Source organism: Aristolochia californica, unplaced genomic scaffold (genome assembly GCF_029961685.1).
Source record: "Aristolochia californica isolate CCGP_79_NKW_82.1479 unplaced genomic scaffold, dmAriCali1.0.hap1 SCAF_4, whole genome shotgun sequence".
In the NCBI taxonomy this organism is placed as follows: Eukaryota; Viridiplantae; Streptophyta; class Magnoliopsida; order Piperales; family Aristolochiaceae; genus Aristolochia; species Aristolochia californica.
Window position 1 is genome coordinate 24,731,818 of NW_027182103.1, and position 21,133 is coordinate 24,752,950.

The 21,133-nt window shown below is 30.8% G+C and overlaps 1 protein-coding gene across 1 annotated transcript in view; it reads left to right on the top strand.

Moving 5' to 3' along the window:
• The window catches only part of LOC137963159 (E3 ubiquitin-protein ligase AIP2-like), a 41,612-nt gene extending 21,273 nt beyond the window's left edge, over window positions 1-20,339 (top strand). The window contains exons 2-4 of the mRNA XM_068810331.1: window positions 19,652-19,872; window positions 19,915-20,162; window positions 20,294-20,339. Coding sequence (XP_068666432.1) covers window positions 19,652-19,872; window positions 19,915-20,162; window positions 20,294-20,339 — 515 coding nt within the window. The remainder of the gene's footprint in view (window positions 1-19,651; window positions 19,873-19,914; window positions 20,163-20,293) is intronic.
• The last annotated feature ends 794 nt before the right edge of the window (window positions 20,340-21,133 follow it).

Genomic DNA, 21,133 nt, shown 5'->3' on the forward strand with positions numbered 1-21,133 from the left:
TCAAAACATGTGTAGAAAAATCTCTTTCTTATAAAATTCCAATCTAATAGGGTTGAACTAGTGGAATTTCCCAAACTTGGATAAAGAAACTTTTGTGTTCATTTGTGGCGTGTGAATAAAATATCTTTTCTTACATTTGTTATTGTTTTAAATTTCTTCCATACATAAACTCTTAAATTTTTATTTTGTTGCGATCTATTTCCGTTTTTTTTATAGGATGAAGGGTGAGCAAAAACTCAAAGTTTTTATTTCAGAAAAAAGCATACATCTAAAATGGAAATGCACAATGCACAATTGTCGAGAGAGATAATTCCAAAGAGTGTGTCTAATTTTTAGGGATTGTAAATTCTTTTTAGTTTTTATATATTATGTTTTGCAAAGTCGGGGAAAAAGGGTAAGCAGGGGATTTTTAACTGAGTGTTGACACCCTTTCCATGACTCATTTCTTACCCTAAAACATGTGTAGTAGAAATCTCCTTCTTATAAAATTCCAAGCAATTAGGGTTGAAGTAGTGGAATTTCCAACATTTGGATAACAAAACCTTTGTGTGCATTTGTGGTGTGTGAATAAATTTTCTTCACTTACATTTGTTATTGTTTTAAATTTTTTTCCATAAGTAAACTCTAAAATTTTCATTTTGTTGTGATCTGTTTACCTTTTTTGTTTACGGGAGGAAGGGAAAGGGAAAACTCAAAGTTTTGATTAAAGAAAAAAGTAAACATCTAAAATGGAAATGCACAATGAAAATATGTAGAGAAAGAGATAATTCCAAAGAGTGTCTGTAATTTTTAGGGATTGTAAACTCTTTTTAGTTTTTATAAATTAGGTTTTGTATTCGTCGAGGAAAAGGTGTAGGCGGGGGATTTTTAACTGAGTGTGTACTCCAATCCATAAATCATTTCTTACAAAAATATAGCCAGTTACGCATGATAAATCACTTTACAATCATCTATGATTGTTAGCTAATCTTTTTGTAAATGGGCAAAATAAAGGCTTATTTGACTCGGGTAAATATCCCACCGCACGTTCACTTGAGAATTTAATGAGCGTTTGTTATTCTCTTTAAAAGGTTTGGATCCATAGGTCATTTTCATCTTTGACATGTTTCATGCATTCATATCCATTTTTAAAACATGTGTAGAATATACTCTTTCTTATAAAATTCCAAACCATTATGGTTCAACTAGTGGAATTTCCCAAACTTTGATAAAAAAAACTTTTGTGTTCATTTGTGATGTGTGAGTAAATTTTATTTACTTACATTTTTTATTGTTTTAAATTTTTTCCATACATAAACTCTAATATTTTCATTTTGTTGTGATGTATTTGCCTTTTTTGTTGAAGGGATGAAGGGAGAGCGAAAACTCAATGTTTTGATTTAAGAAAAATGTATACATCTAAAATTCAAAATGCACAATGCCAAAATGTAGAGGGAAATAATTCCAAAGTGTGTCTATAATTTGAAGGGATTGTAAAAAACTCTTTTTAGTTTTTATATATTAGGTTTTGCAATTGTTGGGGAAAAGGGGGAGGCGGGGGATTTGTAATTGAGTGTTGACTCACAAACCATAAGTCATTTCTTACAAAAATATAGCCTGTTATGCATGATAAATCAGTTTACAATCATCTATGATTGTTAGGTCAGCATTTTGTAAATGGGCAAAATAACGACTTGTTTGACTCGGGTAAATATCCCACAGCACGTTCACGTGAGAATTTAATGAGTTTTTGTTATTCTCTTTAAAAGGTTTGGATCCATAGGTCATTTGCATTATTAGAAATTTTCAACCATGCATATCCATTTTTAAAACATGTGTAGAAAAAATCTTTTTCTTATAAAATTTACAGCGATTAGGGTTGAACTAGTGGAATTCCCCAAACTTGGATAACAAAAATTTTGTGTTCATTTGTGGTGTGAGATTAATTTTTCTTTACTTACATTTGTTATTGTTTTAAATTTCTTTCCATACATAAACTCTAAAATTTTCATTTTGTTGTATTTTTTTGCCTTTTTTGTCTATGGGATGAAAGGAGAGCTAAAACTAAAAATATTTATTTAAGAAAAAAGTATACATCTAAAATGGAAATTCACAATGCACAAATGTAGAGAGAGATAATTCAAAAGAGGGTCTATAATTTTTAGGGATTGTAAACTCTTTTAGTTTTTATATATCAGGTTTTACAATCGTCGGGGAAAAGGGGGAGGGAGGGAATTTTAACTGTGTGTTGACTCCCAATCCATAAATCATTTCTTAAAAAAATATAGCCCCTTACGAATGATAAATCACTTTACAATCATCTACGATTGTTAGGTCTGCTTTTTGTAAATAGTTAAAATAATGGCTTGTTTGACTCGGGTAGCGCGTTCACTTGAGAATTTAATGAGTGTTTATTATTCATTTTAAATGGTTTGGATCCATAGGTCATTTGAATTTTTAACAAGTTTCAAGCATGCATATCAATTTTTAACACGTGTAGAAGAAATCTCTTTCTTATTAAATTCCAAGCTATTAGGGTTGAACTAGAGGAATTTCCCAAACGTGGGGAACAAAAATTTTGTGTTCATTTGTGGTGTGTGTGAAAAATTTTATTTACTTACATTTTTTATTGTTTTAAATTTTTTCCATACGTAAACTCTAAAATTTTCATTTAGTTGTGATCTGTTTGCCTTTTTTTTTTTTACAGGATGAAGGGAGAGCAAAAACACAACGTTTGATTTAAGAAAAAAGTATACGTCTAAAATGGGAATGCAGAGTGAAAAAATGTAGAGAGAGATAATTCCAAAGAGTCTCTGTAATTTTTAGGGATAGTAAACTCTTTTTAGTTTTTATATATTAGGTTTTGCAAATGTCGGAGAAAAAGAGGATGCGGGGGATTTTTAACTGAGTGTTGACTTCCAATCCATAAGTCAATTCTTATAATAATATAGCCCGTTACGCATGATAAATCAATTTACAATAATTTATGATTGTTAGGTCAGCTTTTTGTAAATAGGCAAAATAATGGTTTGTTTGACTCGGGTAAATATCCCACGCCACGTTCACTTGATAATTTAATGAGCATTTGTTATTCTCGTTAAAAGGTTTGGATCCATAGGTAATTTGCATCTTTAATGTGTTTCAAGCATTAATATCCATTTTTAAAACATGTTTAGAAGAAATGTTTTTCTTGTAAAATTCCAAGCTATTAGGGTTGAACTAGTGGAATTTCCCAAACTTGGATAACAAAATTTTGTGTTCATTTGTGGTGTGTGAATAAATTTTTTTTACTTACATTTGTTATTGTTTTAAATTTTTTCCACAATTAAACTCTAAAATTTTCATTTTGTTATGATCTATTTGAGTTTTTTGTTTACGGGATGAAGGGAGAAAGAAAACTCAAAGTTTTGATTTAAGAAAAAAGTATACATCTAAAATGGAAAAGCACAATACACAAATATTGAGAGAGATAATTCAAAAGAGTGTATGTAATTTTTAGGGATAGAAAACTCTTTTTAGTTTTTAAATATTAGCCTTTGCAATTGTCAGGGTACAAGGGTAGCCGGGGGATTTTTAACTGAGTGTTAAAACCTTATCCATAACTCATTTCTTAAAAAAATATAGCCCGTTATGCATGATAAATCACTTTACAATCATCTATGATTGTTAGATCAACTTTTTGTAAATGGACAAAAAAAGGGCTTGTTTGACTCGGGTAAATATCTCACTGCACGTTCACTTGAGAATTTAATGAGCATTTGTTACTCTCTTTAAGAGGTTTGGGACCATAGGTCATTTGAAACTTTAACATATTTCAAGCATGCATATCCATTTTTAAAAAAAGTGTAAAAGAAATCTCTTTCTTATAAAATTCCAAGCTATTAGGGTTGAACTAGTGGAATTTCAAAAACTATGATAACAAAACCATTCTGTCCATTTGTGGTGTGTGAATAAATTTTATTTACTTACATTTGGTATTTTTTTATATTTTTTCCGTACGTCAACTCTAAAATTTTCATTTTGTTGTGATCTGTTTGTTTTAAATTTTTTCCGTACGTAATCTCTAAATTTTTTATTTTGTTGTGATATGTTTACGTTTTTTGTTTATGGGATGAAGGGAGAGCAAAAACTCTAAGTTTTTATTTAAGAAAAAAGTATACATCTAAAATGGAAAAGTTTAGAGAGGGATAATTCCAAAGAGTATCTGTAATTTTTAGGGATTGTAAACTCTTTTTAGTTTTTATTAATTAGGTTTTGATATCGATGAGGAAAAGGGGGAGGCAGGGGATTTTTAACTGAGTGTTTACTCCAATCCATCACTCATTTCTTACAAAAATATAGCCCGTTACACATGATAAATCACTTTACAATCTTCTATGAATTTTAGGTCATCATTTATAAATGGGAAAAATAAGGGCTTCTTTGACTCGGGTAAATATCCCACAGCACGTTCACTAGAGAATTTAACGAGCATTTGTTATTCTCTTTAAAAGGTTTGGATCCGTAGGTCATTTGCATCTTTAACATGTTTCAGGCATTCATATCAATTTTAAAAAAATGCGTAGATGAAATCTCTTTCTTATAAAATTTCAAGTTATTAGGGTTCAACTAGTGGAATTTCCTAAACTTGGACAACAAAAATTTTGTAATCATTTGTGGTGTGTGAATAAATTTTTTTTACTTAAATTTGTTATTCTTTTAAATTTTTTCCGTACATAAACTCTAAAATTTTCATTTTGTTGTGAACTATTTTCCTTTTTTTTTTACTAGATGAAGGGAGAGCGAAATCTCAAACTTTTGATTTAAGAAAAAAGTATACATTCTAAATGGAAATGCACAATGCTCAAATGTAGAATGAGATAATTCCAAAGAGTGTCTATATTTTTTAGGGATTTTAAACTCTTTTTAGTTTTTATATATTAGGTTTTACAATCGTCGGGAAAAAGGGGGTAGCGGGGGATTTTTAACTGAGTGTTGACTCCCAATCCATAAGTAATTTCTTACAAAAATATAGCCCGTTACGCATGATAAATCACTTTACAATCATCTACGATTGTTAGGTCAGCTTTTTGTAAATAAACAAAATAATGGCTTGTTTGACTTGGGTAAATATCCAACCGCATGTTCACTTTAGAATTTAATGAGCGTTTATTATTCTCTTTAAAAGGTTTGGATCCATAGGTCATTTACATCTTTAAAAAGTTTCAACCATGTACATCAATTTTTAAAACATGTGTAGAAGAAATCTCTTTCTTATAAAATTCCAATCTCTTAGGGTTGAACTAGTGGAATTTCCCAAACTTGGGGAACAAAACTTTTGTGTTCCCTTGTGGTGTGTGAATAAATTTTATTTACTTACATTTGTTATTGTTTTAATTTTTTCAATACGTTAACTCTAAAATTTTCTTTTTGTTGTGATCTATTTGCCTTTTTTGTTTACGGGATGAAGGGAGAGCGAAAACACAAAGTTTGATTTATGAAAAAAGTATACATCTAAAATGGAAATGCACAATGCACAATGCACAAATGTAGAGAGAGATAATTCCAAAGAGTGTCTATAATTTTTAGGGATTGTAAACTCTTTTCAGTTTTCATATATTAGGTTTTGCAATCGTCGGGGAAAAGGAGGATGCGAGGGATTTTTAACAGAGTGTTGACATCCTATCCATAACTCATTTCTTACAAAAATATAGCTCGTTACGCATGATAAATTACTTTACAATTATCTATGATTGTTTGGTCAGCTTTTTGTAAATGGGTAAAATAATGCTTGTTTGACTCGAGTAAATATCCCACCGCATGTTCACTTGAGAATTTAATGAGCGTTTGTTATTCTCTTTAAAAGGTTTGGATCCATAGGTCATTTTCATATTTAACATGTTTCAAGCATGCATATCCATTTTTAAAACATGTGTAGAAGAAATCTCTTTCTTAGAAAATTCCAAGCTATTAGGGTTGAACTAGTGGAATTTCCAAAACTTGGATAACAAAATTTTGTGTGCATTTGTGGTGTGTGAATAAATTTTATATACTTACAATTTTTATTGTTTTAAATTTTTTCCATACGTAAACTCTAAAATTTTCATTTTGTTGTGATCTGTTTGCCTTATTTTTTTACGGGATGAAGGGTGAGTGAAAACACAAAGTTTGATTTAAGAAAAAAGTAAATATCTAAAAAGGAAATGCTGAGTGAAACAAGGTAGAGAAAGATAATTCCAAAGAGTGTCTGTAATTTTTAGGGATTGTAAACTCTTTTTAGTTTTTATATATTAGGTTTTGCAAACGTCAGAAAAAAAGAGGAGGCGGGGGATTTTTAACTGAGTGTGACTCCCATTCCATAAGTCATTTCTTACAATAATATAGCCCGTTACGCATGATCAATAAATTTACAATCATCTATGATTGTTAGGTCAGCTTTTTGTTAATGGGCAAAATAATGGCTTGTGTGACTCGGGTAAATATCCCACGCCACGTTCACTTGATAATTTAATGAGCATTTGTTATTCTCTTTAAAAGTTTTGGATCCATAGGTCATTTGCATCTTTAGCATGTTTTAAGCATTCATATCCATTTTTAAAACATGTGTAGAAGAAATCCTTTTCCGATAAAATTCCAAGCTATTTGGGTTGAACTAGTGGAATTTCCCAAACTTGGATAACAAAAATTTTGTGTTCATTTGAGGTGTGTGAATAAATTTTCTTTACTTACATTTGTTATTTTTTAAAATTTTTTTGACAAATAAACTCTAAAATTTTCATTTTGTTACGATCTATTTGACTTTTTTGTTTACAGGATGAAGGGAGATGGAAAGCTCAAAGTTTTGATTTAATAAAAAAGTACACATCTAAAATGGAAATTCACAATAGACAAATCTTGAGAGAGATAATTCAAAAGATTGTCTGTAATTTTTACAGATAGTAAAACTCTTTTTAGTTTTTATATATTAGGTTTTGCAATCATCGGGGAAATGGGGGAGGCAGGAGATTTTTAACTGAGTGTTGACACCATATCCATTACTCATTTCTTATAATAATATAGCCCGTTATGCATGATAAATCACTTTACAATCATCTATGATTGTTAGGACAACTTTTTTTAAATGGACAAATTAATGGCTTGATTGACTCAGGTAAATATCCCATCGCGCGTTCACTTGAGAATTTAATGAGCTTTTGTTATTTTCTTTAGGAGGTTTGGATCCATAGGTCCATTTCATCTTTAACATATTTCAAGTATGCATATCCATTTCTAAAACATGTGTAGAAGAAATCTCTTTCTTATAAAATTCTAAGCTATTAGGGTTGAACTAGTGGAATTTCCAACACTTGGATAACAAAACCTTTATGTGCATTTGTGGTGTGTGAATAAATTTTCTTTACTTACATTTGTTATTTTTTTTTATTTTTTCCATACATAAACTCTAAAATTTTCATTTTGTTGTGATGTGGTTATGTTTTTTGTTTATGGGATGAAGGGAGAGCGAAAACTCAAAGTTTTGATTTAAGAAAAAAGTTTACATCTAAAATGGAAATGCACAATGAAAAAATGTAGAGAGTGATAATTCCAAATAGTATATGTAATTTTTAGGGATTGTAAACTTTTTTTAGTTTTTATAAATTAGGTTTTGCAATCGTCGAGGTAAAGGGGGAGGCGGGCGATTTTTAACTGAGTGTTTACTCCAATCCATAACTCATTTCTTACAAAATATAGCCCGTTACGCATGTTAAATCACTTTACAATCATCTATGAATTTTAGGTCATCTTTTGTAAATGGGAAAAATAAGGGCTTATTTGACTCGGGTAAATATCCCACACCACGTTCACTTGAGAATTTAATGAGCGTTTGTTATTCTCTTTAAAAGGTTTGGATCCGTAGGTCATTTGCATCTTTAACATGTTTCAAGCAATCATATCCATTTTTAATACATGCGTATAAGAAATCTCTTTCTTATAAAATTCCAAGTTGTTAGGGTTGAATTAGTGGAATTTCCTAAACTTGGATAACGAAACTTTTGAAATCATTTATAATGTGTGAATAAATTTTCTTCACTTACATATGTTATAGTTTTAAATTTTTTCCATACAAAAAATCTATATTTTCATTTTGTGGTGATCTATTTTCCATTTTTTTTACTGGATGAAAGGAGAGCTAAAACTTAAAAATTTTATTTAAGAAAAAAGTATACATCTACAATGGAAATGCACAATGCACAAACATAAAGAGAGATAATTCCAAAGAGTGTCTGTAATTTTTTGGGATTGTAAACTCTTTTTAGTTTTTATATATTAGGTTTTGCAATCGTCGGGGAAAAGGGGGAGGCGGGGGATTTTTAACAGAGTGTTGATTCCCAATCCATAAGTCATTTCTTACAAAAATATAGCCCATTACGCATGATAAATCACTTTACAATCGTCTACGATTGTTTGGTCAAGTTTTAGTAAATAAGCAAAATAATGGCTTGTTTGACTCGGATAAATATCCCACCGCACGTTCACTTGAGAATTTAATGAGATTTTATTATTCTCATTAAAATGTTAGGATCCATAGGTCATTTGCTTCTTTGACATGTTTCAAGCATGCATATCCATTTTTAAAACATGTGTAGAAGAAATCTCTTTCATATAAAATTCCAAGTTATTAGGGTTGAACTAGTAGAATTTCCAAAACATGGATAACAAAACTTTTGTAATCATTTGTGGTGTGTGAATAAATTTTCTTAACTTACATTTGTTATCGTTATAAATTTTTTCCATACATAAATTCTAAAATTTTCATTTTGTTGTGATCTATTTTCCTTTTTTTTATGGGATGAAGGGAGAGCGAAAACTCAAAGTTCTGATTTAAGAAAAAAGTATAAATCTAAAATGGAAATGCACAATGCAGAAATGTAGAGAGAGATAATTCCAAAGAGTGTTTGTAATTTTAAGGGATTGTAAAAATTTTTTAGTTTTTACATATTATGTTTTGCATTCGTCGGGGAAAAGGGTGTGGCGGAGGATTTTTAACTGAGTGTTGACTCCCAATCCATAAGTCATTTCATACAAAAATATAGCCCGTTATGCATGATAAATCACTTTACAATCATCTATGATTGTTAGGTCAACTTTTTGTAAATGGGCAAAAAAATGGCTTGTTTGACTCGAGTAAATATCCCACCGCACGTTCACTTGAGAATTTAATGAGTGTTTGTTATTCTCTTTAAATGGTTTGGATCCATAAGTCATTTACATCTTTAACATTTTTCAAGCATGCATATCCATTTTTAAAACATGTGTAGAAGAAATCTCTTTCATATAAAATTCCAAGCTATTATGGTTGAACTAGTGAAATTTCCAAAAATTGGATAATAAAACTTTTTTGTTTATTTTTTGTATGTGAATAAATTTTCTTTACTAACATTTGTTATTCGTTTAAATTTTTTCCATAAATGAATTCTTAAATTTTTATTTTGTTGTGATATATTTGCCTTTTTTTTACGGGATGAAGGGAGAGCGAAAACTCAAAGTTTTGATTTGAAGAAAAAAATATAAATCTAAAATGGAAATTCACAATGAAAAAATGTAGAGAGAGATTATTCCAAAGAGTGTCTGTAATTTTTAGGGATTGTAAACTGTTTTTAGTTTTTTATATATTCGGTTTTGCAATCGTTGGGGGAAAAGGGGGAGGCGAGGTATTTTAAGTTGAGTGTTGACTCCCAATCCATAAGTCATTTCTTGCAAAAATATAGCCCATTATGCATGATAAATCCCTTTAGAATCACCTATGATTGTTAGGTCAGCTTTTTGTAAATGGCAAAATAATGGCTTGTTTGACTTGGGAAAATATCCCACCACATGTTCACTTGAGAATTTAATGTGAGTTTTTTATTCTCATTTAAAAGGTTTGGATCCATAGGTTATTTGCACCTTTAACATGTTTCAAGCATGCGTATCCACTTTTAAAACATGTGAAGAAGAAACATGTTTCTTATAAAATTCCAAGCTATTAGGGTTGTACAAGTGGAATTTCCCCGACTTGGATAACAAAACTTTTGTGTTCATTTTTTGTGTGTGAATAAATTTTCTTTACTTACATTTGTTATTGCTTTAAAATTTTTCCACACATAAACTTTAAATTTTTAATTTTTTTGTGATCTATTTGCCATTTTTTTTACGGGAAGAAGGGAGAGCGAAAATTCATAGTTTTTATTTAAGAAAAAAATATACATCTAAAATGGAAATGCACATTGCACAAATGTAGAGAGAGATAATTCCAAAGAGTGTCTGTAATTTTTAGGGATTTTAAACACTTTTTAGTTTTTATATACTAGGTTTTGTAATCGTCAGGGAAAAGGGGGAGGCGGGGGATTTTTAACTGAGTGTTGACTCCCAATCCATAAGTTATTTCTTACAAAAATATAGCCCGTTATGCATGATAAATCACTTTACAATCATCTATGATTGTTATGTCAGCTTTTTGTAAATGGGCAAAATAATGGCTTGTTTGACACGGGTAAATATCCTATCGCACGTTCACTTGAGAATTTAATAAACATTTTTTATTCTCTTTAAAAGGTTTGAATCCATAGGTCATTTGAATTTTTAACATTTTTCATGCATGCATATCCATTTTTAAAACATGTGTAGAAGAAATCTATTTCTTATAAAATTCCAAGCGATTAGGGTTACACTAGTGGAATTTCCCAAACTTCGATAAAAATTTTTTTTGTTGATTTGTGGTGTGTGAATAAATTTTCTTTACTAACGTTTGTTATTGTTTTAAATTTTTTCCGTACTTAAACTCTAAAATTTTCATTTTGTTGTGATCTATTTGCCTTGTGTTTACGGGATGAAGGGAGAGCGAAAATTCGAAGTTTTAATTTAAGAAAAAATATACTTCTAAAATGGAAATTCACAATGCACAAATGTAGAGAGGGATAATTCCAAAGAGTGTCTGCGGTTTTTAGGGATTGTTAACTCTTTTTATTTTTTATATATTAGGTTTTACAATCGTTGGGGAAAAGGGGGAGGCGGGGGATTTTTACCTGAGTGTTGACACCCAATCATTAAGTCATTTCTTAACAAAATATAGCCCATTATGCATGATAAATCTCCTTACAATCATCTATGTTTGTTTGGTCAGCTTTTTGTAAATTGGCAAAATAATGGGTTGTTTGACTTGTGTAAATATCCCATCGCACATTCAGTTTAGAATTTAATGAGCGTTTGTTATTCTCTTTAAAAGGTTTGGATTTGTAGGTCATTTTCATCTTTAACATGTTTCGAGCATGCATATCCACTTTAAAAACGTGTAGAAGAAATCTCTTTCTTATATAATTCCAATCTTTTAGAGTTGAAATAGTGGAATTTCCCATTCTTGGACAACAAAACTTTTGAGTTCATTTGTGGTGTGTGAATAAATTTTCTTCAGGTACATTTGTTATTGTTTTAAATTTTTTCCATACATAAACTCTAAAATTTTCATTTTGTAGTGATCTATTTGCCTTTTTTGTTTACGGGAAAAAGGCAGAGCCAAAACTAGAAGTTTTGTTTTAAGGAAAAAGTATACATCTTAAATGGAAATTCACAATGCACAAATGTAGAGAAAGATCATTCCAAAGAGTGTCTGTAATTTTTGGGGATTGTTAACTCTTTTTAGTTTTTATATATTAGGTTTTGCAAACACCGGGGAAAAGGGTCAGCGGGGGATTTTTAACTAAGTGTTGACTCCCAATCCATATGTCATTTCTTATAATAATATTGCCCGTTATATTTGATAAATCACTTTCCAATCATCTATGAGTGTTAGGTCAACATTTTGTAAAAGGGCAAAATAATGGCGTTTTTTACTCGGGTAAATATACCACCTTATGTTCACTTGTGAATTTAATGAGCGTTTGTTATTCTATTTAAAATATTTGGATCATAGGTCATTTGCATTTTAAAAATTTTTCAAGCATGCATTTCCATTTTTAAAACATGTGTAGAAGAAATCTCGTTCTTATAAAATTCTGAGCTATTAGGGTTGAACTAATGAAATTTCCTAAACTTGGATAAATTTTTTTTTTCATTCCTGGTGTGTGAATAAATTTTCTTTACTAACATTTTTTATTTTTTTAAATTTCTTCAAAACATAAACTCTAAAATTTTCATTTTGTTGTGATCTATTTGCCTTTTTTGTCTACGGGATCAAAGGAGAGCGAAAACTCAAAGTTTTAATTTAAGAAAAAATATACATCTAAAATAGAAATGCACAATGCAAAAATGTAGAGAGAGATAATTCTAAAGAGTGACTATAATTTTTAGAAATTGTAAACTTTTTTTAGTTTTTATATATTAGGGTTTGCAATCGTCGGGGAAAAGGGGGAGGTGGGGGATTTTTAACTGAGTGCTGACTCCCAATCCATAAGTCATTTGTTACAAAAATAAAGTCCGTTATGCATGATAAATCACTTTACAATCATCTATAATTGTAAGGTCAGCGTTTGTAAATGGGCAAAATAATGGGTTGTTTAACTTGGGTAAATATCCCATCACACGTTCACTTTGAATTTAATGAGAGTTTGTTATTCTCTTTAAAAGGTTTGCATCCATAGGTCATTTGCATCTTTAACATGTTTCAAGCATACATATCCAATTTTAAAACATGTGTAGAAGAAATCTCTTTCTTATATAATTCCAATCTATTAGAGTTGAACTAGAGGAATTTCCCAAACTTGGATAAAAACACTTTTGTGTTCATTTGTGGTGTGTTAATAAATTTTCTTTACTTACATTTGTTATTGTTTTAAATTTTTTCCATACATAAACTCTAAAAATTTTATTTTTTGTGATCTATTTTCCTTTTTTTTTACCGGATGAAGGGAGAGTGAAAACTCAAAGTTTTGATTTAAGAAAAAAGTATACGTCTAAAATGGAAATGCACAATGCACAAATGTAGAGAGAGATAATTCTAAATAATGTCTGTAATTTTTAAGGGTTGTCAACACTTTTTTAAGTTTTTATACATTAGGTTTTACAATCGTCGGGGAAAAGGGGGAGGCTGGGGATTTTTAACTGAGTGCTAACTCCCAATCCATAAGTCATTTCTTACAAAAATATAGCATGTTACGCATGATAAATCACTTTACAATCATCTACGACTGTTAGGTCAGCTTATTGTAAATGGGCAAAATAATGGCTTCTTTAACTCGGGTAAATATCCCACTGCACGTTCACTTGAGAATTTATTGAGCGTTTGTTATTCTATTTAAATGGTTTGGATCCATAGGTCATTTGCATCTTTTACATGTTTCAAGCATGCATATCCATTTTTAAAACATGTGTAGAAGAAATTTCTTTCTTATAAAATTTCAAGTGATTAGGGTTGCACTAGTGGAATTTCCCAAACTTGGATTACAAAACTTTTGTGTTCATTTTTTGTGTGTTAATAAATTTTCTTTACTTTCATTAGTTATTGTTTTAAAATTTTTCTATACATAAACTCTACAATTTTATTTCTGTTGTGAGCTATTTTCCTTTTTTTTTATGGGATGAAGGTAGAGCGAAAACGCAAACTTTTGATTTAAGAAAAATTTATATATCTAAAATGGAAATGCACAATGCACAAATATAGAGAGAAATAATTCCAAAGAATGTCTGTAATTTTTAGGGATTGTAAACTCTTTTAGCTTTTTATATATTAGGTTTCTCAATCGTCGGGGAATAGGGGGAGGCGGGAGATTTTTAACTGAGTGCTAAGTCCCAATCCATAAGTCATATCTTACAAAAATGTTGCGCATGATAAATCACTTGAAAATCATCTATGATTGTTAGGTCAGCTTTTTGTCAATGGGCAAAATAATGGCTTGTTTGACTCGAGTAAATATACGACCGCATGTTCACTTGAGAATTTAATGAGCGTTTGTTATTCTCTACGAAAGGTTTGGATCCATAGGTCATTTGCATCTTTAACATGTTTCAAGAATGCATATGCATTTTTAAAACATGTGTAGAAGAAATCTCTTTGTTATAAAATTCAAAGCTATTAGGGTTCATCTAGTGTCATTTCCCAGACTTTGCTAGCAAAACTTTTGTGTTCATTTGTGGTGTGTGAATAAATTTTCTTTAGTTAAATTTTTTATTGTTTTAAATGTTTTCCATAAATACTCTAAAATTTTCATTTTGTTGTGATTTATTTGCTTTTTTTGTCTACGGAATGAAGGGAGAGTGAAAACTCCAAATTTTGATTTAAGAAAAAAACTATACATCTATAATTGAAATTCACATTGCACAAATGTAGAGAGAGATAATTCCAAAGAGTGTCTATAATTTTTAGGGATTGTAAATAACTCTTTTTTGTTTTTATATATTAGGTTTTGCAATCGTCAGGGAAAAGGGGGAGGCAGGGGATTTTTAACTGAGCGTTGAGTCATAATCCATAAGTCATTTATTAAAAAAATATAGTCTATTACACATGGTAAATCACTTTACAATCATCTATGATTGTTAGGTCAACTTTTTTGTAAATGGGCAAAATAATAGCTTGTTTGATTCGGGTAAATATCCCACCGCACGTTCACTTGAGAATTTGATGAGCGTTTGTTATTCTGGTTAAAAGGTTTGGATCCATTGGTCATTTCCATCTTTAACATGTTTCAAGCATGCATATCCATTTTAAAACATTTTTAGCAGAAATCTCTTTCTTATAAAATACCAAGCTATAAGGGTTGAACTAGTCGAATTTTCCAAACTTGGATAAGAAAACTTTTGTGTTCATTTGTGGTGTGTGAATAATTTTTTTTACTTTCATTTGTTATTGTTTTAAATTTTTTCCATACATAAACACTAAAATTTTAATTTTGTTGTGATCTTTTTTCCTTTTTTTTTATGGGATGAAGGGAGAGCGAAAACTCAAAGTTTTGATTTAAGAAAAAAGTATACATATAAAATAAAAATGCACAATGCACAAACGTAGAGAGAGATAATTCCCAAGAGTGTTTATAATATTTAGGGATTGTAAACTCTTTTTAGGTTTTATATATTAGGTTTTGCAATCGTCTGAGAAATTGGGGAAGCCGGGGATTTTTATCTGACTATTGATTCCCAATCCATTAGTCATTTTTTACAAAAATATAGCTTGTTACGCATGATAAATAAGTTTGAAATCAACTATGATTGTTAGGTCAGTTTTTTTAAAATGGGCAAAATAATGGCTTGTGTATCTTGGGTAAATATCCCACCGCACGTTCACTTGAGAATTTAATGAGCATTTGTGTTTCTCTTTTAAAAGGTTTGAATCCGTAGGTCATTTGCATCTTTAACATGTTTCAAGCATGCATATCCATTTTTAAAACATGTGTAGAAGAAATCTCTTCCTTGTAAAATTTCAAGCTACTATGGTTGAACTAGTGGAATTTCCCAAACCTGGATAAAAAAACTTTTATGTTCATTTTTGGTGTGTGAAAAAAATTTCTTTACTTACATTTATTATTGTTTAAAAAAATTTCATACATAAACTCTCAAGTTTTAAATTGTTTGTGACCTATTTGCCTTTTTTGTTTACGGGAAGAAAGGAGAGCGAAAACTGAAAGTTTTGATTTAAGAAAAAAGTATACATCTAAAAATAAAATACACAATGCACAATGCACAAATGTAGAAAGAGATAATTCCAAAGATTTTCTGTAATTTTTAGGATTGTAAGCTCTTTTTAGTTTTTATATATTAGGTTTTGCAGTCGCCAGGGAAAAGGGGGAGGCGGGGGATTTTTAACAGAATGTTGACTCCCAATCCATAAGTCATTTCTTACAAAAATATATCCCGTTATGCATGATAAATCACTTTAAAATCATCTATGATTGTTAGGTCAACTTTTTGTAAATGGGCAAATAAATGGCTTGTTTGACTCGAGTAAATATCTCACCGCACATTCACTTGAGAATTTATTGAGCGTTTGTTATTCTCTTTAAATAGTTTGGATCCATTAGTCATTTACATCTTTAACATTTTTCATGCATGCATATCCATTTTTAAAACATGTGTAGAAGAAATCTCTTTCATATAAAATTTCAAGCTATTAGGGTTGAACTAGTGGAATTTCCCAAACTTGGATAACAAAACTTTTTTGTTCATTTGTGGTGTGTGAATAAATTTTCTTTACTAACATTTGTTATTGTTTTTAAGTTTTTTCCATAAATAAACTCTTAAATTTTTATTTTGTTGTGATATATTTCCCTTTTTTTACGGGATGAAGAGAGAGCGAAAACTCAAAGTTTTGATTTAAGAAAAAAATATACATCTAAAATGGAAATGCACAATGCGCAAATGTAGAGAGAGATAATTCCAAAGAGTGTCTGTAATTTTTAGGGATTGTCTACTCTTTTTAGTTTTTATATATTAGGTTTTGCAATCGTCGGGGGAAAAAGGGGAGGTGGGGGATTTTAAACTGAATGTTGACTCCCAATCCATAAGTCATTTCTTAAAAAAAATAGTCCATTACGCATGATAAATCACTTTAGAATCACTTATGATTGTTAGGGCAACTTTTTGTAAATAGCAAAATAATGGCTTGTTTGACTCGAAAACATATCCCACCACAGATTCACTTGAGAATTTAATGTGAGTTTTTTATTCTCTTTTAAAAAGGTTTGGATCCATAGGTCATTTGCATCTTTTACAAGTTTCAAGCATGCATATCCATTTTTAAAACATGTGTAGAAGAAACCTCGTTCTTATAAAATTCCAAGCTATTAAGGTTGAACTAGTGGAATTTCCCAAACTTAGATAACAAAACTTTTGTGTTCAATTTTGGTGTGTGAATAAATTTTTTTTACTTACATTTTTTTTTAAATTTTTTTTCCACACATTAACTCTAAGTTTTTAATTTTGTTGTGATTTATTTGCCATTTCTTTAACGGGAAGAAGGGAGAGCGAAAATTCAAAGTTTTTATTTAAGAAAAAATGATACATCTAAAATGGAAATTCACATTGCACAAATGTAGAGAAAGATAATTCCAAAGAGTGTCTGTAATTTTTAGGGATTGTAAACTCTTTTTAGTTTTTATATACTAGGTTTTGCAATCGTCGGCGAAAAGGGGGAGGCGGGGGATTTTTAACAGTGTGTTGACTCCCAATCCATAACTCATTTCTTACAAAAATATAGCCCGTTATGCGTGATAAATCACTTTACAATCATCTATGATTGTTATGTCTTCTTTTTGTAAATGGGCAAAATAATGGCTTGTTTGACTCGGGTAAATATTAGTTGCACGTTCACTGGAGAATTTAAGGAACGTTTTTATTCTTTTTAAAAGGTTTGAATCCATAGGTCATTTGCATTTTTAACATTTTTCATGCATGCATATCCATTTTTAAAACATGTGTAGAAGTAGTCTCTTTCTTATAAAATTCCAAGCTAAACTAGTGGAATTTTCCAAACTTGGATAACAAAATTTTTTGTTCATTTGTGGTGTGTGATTAAATTTTCTTTACTAACATTTGTTATTGTTTTAAATTTTTTCCATACTTCAACTCTAAATTTTTTATTTTATTGTGATCTATTTGCCTTGTGTTTACGGGATGAAGGGAGAGCGAAAACTCAAAGTTCTAATTTAAGAAAAAAGTATACATCTAATATGGAAATGCACAATACACAAATGTAGAGAGAGATAATTCCAAAGAGTGTCTGTGGTTTTTAGGGATTTTAAACTCTTTTTAGTTTTTATATATTAGGTTTTGCAATCGTCGGGGAAAAGGGGGAGGTAGGGGATTTTTAACTGACTGTTGACTCCCAATTAGTAAGTCATTTCTTAATAAAATATAGCCCGTTATGCATGATAAATCATATTACAATCATCTATGATTGTTAGGTCATCTTTTTGTAAATGGGCAAAATGGGTTGTTTGACTTTGGTCAATAACCCATCACACATTCACTTTAGAATTTAATGATAGTTTTTTATTCTTTAAAAGGTTTGGATCCGTAGGTCATTTGCATCTTGAGCATGTTTCAAGGATGCATATCCATTTTTAAAACTTGTGTAGAAGAAATATCTTTGTTATATAATTCCAATCTATTAGAGTTGAACTAGTGGAATTTCCCAATCTTGGACAACAAAACTTTTGTGTTCATTTGTGGTATGTGAATAAAGTTTCTTTACTTAAATTTGTTATTGTTTGAAATTTTTTGCATACATAAACTCTAAAATTTTCATTTTGGAGTGATCTATTTGTCTTTTTTGTTTACGGGAAAAAGACAGAGCAAAAACTCAAAGTTTTGATTTAAGAAAAAAAGTATACATCTTAAATGGAAATGCACAATGCACAAATGTAGACAGAGATAATTCCAAAAAGTGTCTGTAATATTGAGGGATTGTAAAATCTTTTTAGTTGTTATAAATTAGGTTTTGCATTCATCGGGGAAAAGGGAGAGGCGGGGGATTTTTAATTGAGTGTTTACTCGAAATCCATAAGTCATTTGTTACAATAATATAGCCCGTTATGCACGATAAATCACTTTCCAATCATCTATGAGTGTTAGGTCAAGTTTTTGTAAACGGGCAAAATAATGGCTTTTTTGACTCAGGTAAATATACCACCCCACGTTCACTTGAGAATTTCATGAGTGTTTGTTATTCTCTTTAAATGGTTTGGATCCATAGGTCCTTTGCATCTTTAACATTTTTGAAGCATGAATATACATTTTAAAAACATGTGTAGAAGAAATCTCTTTCTTATAAAATTACAAGCTATTAAGGTTGAACTAGTGGAATTTCCCAAACTTGGATAATAAACTTTTTGTTCATTTGTGGTGTGTGAATAAATTTTCTTTACAAACATTTGTTATTGTTTTAAATTTTTTCCATACATAAACTCTAAAATTTTCATTTTGTTGTGATCTATTTACCTTTTTATTTTACGGGAAGAAGGGAGAGGGAAAACTCAAAGTTTTGATTTAAGAAAAAAGTATACATAAACAATGCAATTGCACATTGCAGATATGTAGAGAGAGATAATTCCAAAGTGTGTCTGTAATTTTTAGGGATTTAAAACTCTTTTTAGTTTTTATATACAAGGTTTTGCAATCGTCAAGGAAATGGGGGGAGGCGGGGGATTTTTAAATGAGTGTTGACTCCCAATCCATAAATCATTTCTTAAAAAAATATTGTCCGTTACGCATGATAATTCACTTTACAATCATCTATGGTTGTTAGGTCAACTTTTTGTAAATGGCCAAAACAATGGCTTGTTTGACTCGGGTAAATATCCTACCGCACGTTCACTTGAGAATTTAATGAGCATTTGTTATTCTCTTTAAAAGATTTGGATCCATAGGTCATTTGCATCTTTAACATTTTTCAAGCATGCATATCCATTTTTAAAACATGTGTAGAAGAAATCTCTTTCTTATAAAATTCTGAGCTATTAGGTTTGAACTAGTGGAATTTCCCAAACTTGGATAACAATTTTTTTTTCATTTGTGGTGTGTGAATAAATTTTCTTTACTAACATTTGTTATTGTTTTAAATTTTTTCCTTACATAAACTCTAAAACTTTCATTTTGTTGTGATCTATTTCCCTTTTTTGTCAACAGGATGAAGGGAGAGTGAAAACTCAAAATGTTTCTCCGTAACTTCGTAAATTCATTTATTCTGTAATTTTTCGAGCAGCAACGATCTTGCAGACTAGATGTACACCAACAGGATTCTGGCATGCAGGTTTGAGGCTTTTTAAAGATGCAGAACGCATTGTTGCTGAGTCTTCACAAAAGGAGCACCTGGGAGCATGCATTGCTAGGGCTCTTGAACATTTAGATGAGGCAGAGAATGGACCCCGGGCCTCAGACTCCACACCAAATACTCTGCACAGAGATTCTATATTTCTATTTGAAGGACATTTAACAGTTGGACTTGAGCCCCGACCACTTGCATGGCTCGTGGCATAGAATTTACTTACAACTCTTGCTACCACACAAGAGCAGGTTAGTGCTGCTGAGTCTTCTCAATCCCATGGGGAGAGTAATAGAAAAAAAAATTTTGATCCTGATGCTACTTCTGCAATGTTGGAAGAGTTGGTAAAAACTATGCAAGAAATCAGTGGTTTGCAAGACATTCATTCTGTCATTGAAGCTTCATTACAGGAAATTGGTGCTAGACCAAAGAAGCCACCTCCAACCTCAAAAGAGATGGTTGCAAGGCTTCCAGTCATCACAGTCACACCTGAAATCTGGTGAAGCTAGGGAGAGAGACAGAATGTGCACTTTGCATGGAGAACTTGGTTATAGATGACAAGATGCAGAGTTGCCTTGCAAGAATTTATTTCCAATGGCTGGATGAGTATAATTCGTGCCCGATCTGCAGGCATGAGCTACAAATAGAAAACCATGCATATGAGAGCTGGAAATAACGTGAAAATGAGGCTGAAGAAGAAAGGAAAGGAGCAAAAATGCACTCCGAGGTGGAGAATATATGTTGAATACTATTGGTGCTTCTACCACAATATAGTACTTGGATAAAAAAAAATTGTTAATTTTCAAAGGAAACTTTCTGCCAACTGGGGGAACTAGTGGAGGGTTTCAAATACCACAATATCTATGTCCGGGGTGTTACATTGCAGCACTTACAACACTTATGTCATCCTGTGGGTTGACGCGGATGCCACAAATGCTACTTGGGGAGATATGGCAACATTTTGGCACGCATCCCGATCTTCAAGCTTGAGGACAAACTCTTTCTCCAGAAGGGGTGTAATATTATGAACTCAATAGCAGGCCGAATCATGCAGAGGTGTCATGGCTAAGTCAATTACTTTGGCTGAGTCTGTTTCTTAGTTATTAAGTTACTTACATGTTAAGTTACTTAGTCAGTAAGTTAAGTCAACTACTTAGTCATTAAGTTTATTTACTTTTAAATGCTGTGGAGGGGCAATCTATACTTTTCTCTTGAACCTTGTCGACGTGATCCCTATTTAGGGGTGTAAGGAATGGAAAAGTGACAAGTCTGAATTTAGATTAGACAGAGGGTTTTGAGTTCTCCTAAATGAGCTCGGGGGTGTGCTTTCTCCTTAACAAACCTAGGGTTTTCAAGCTTCCATTTGGCTTGATATTCTTTCTTTCTCTATGAATCATTGTGTTAGATCTGGGATCATAACAACTTCCCCTGCAAGAATGGTATCTGAAATATCATTAAAGATCAATTTTC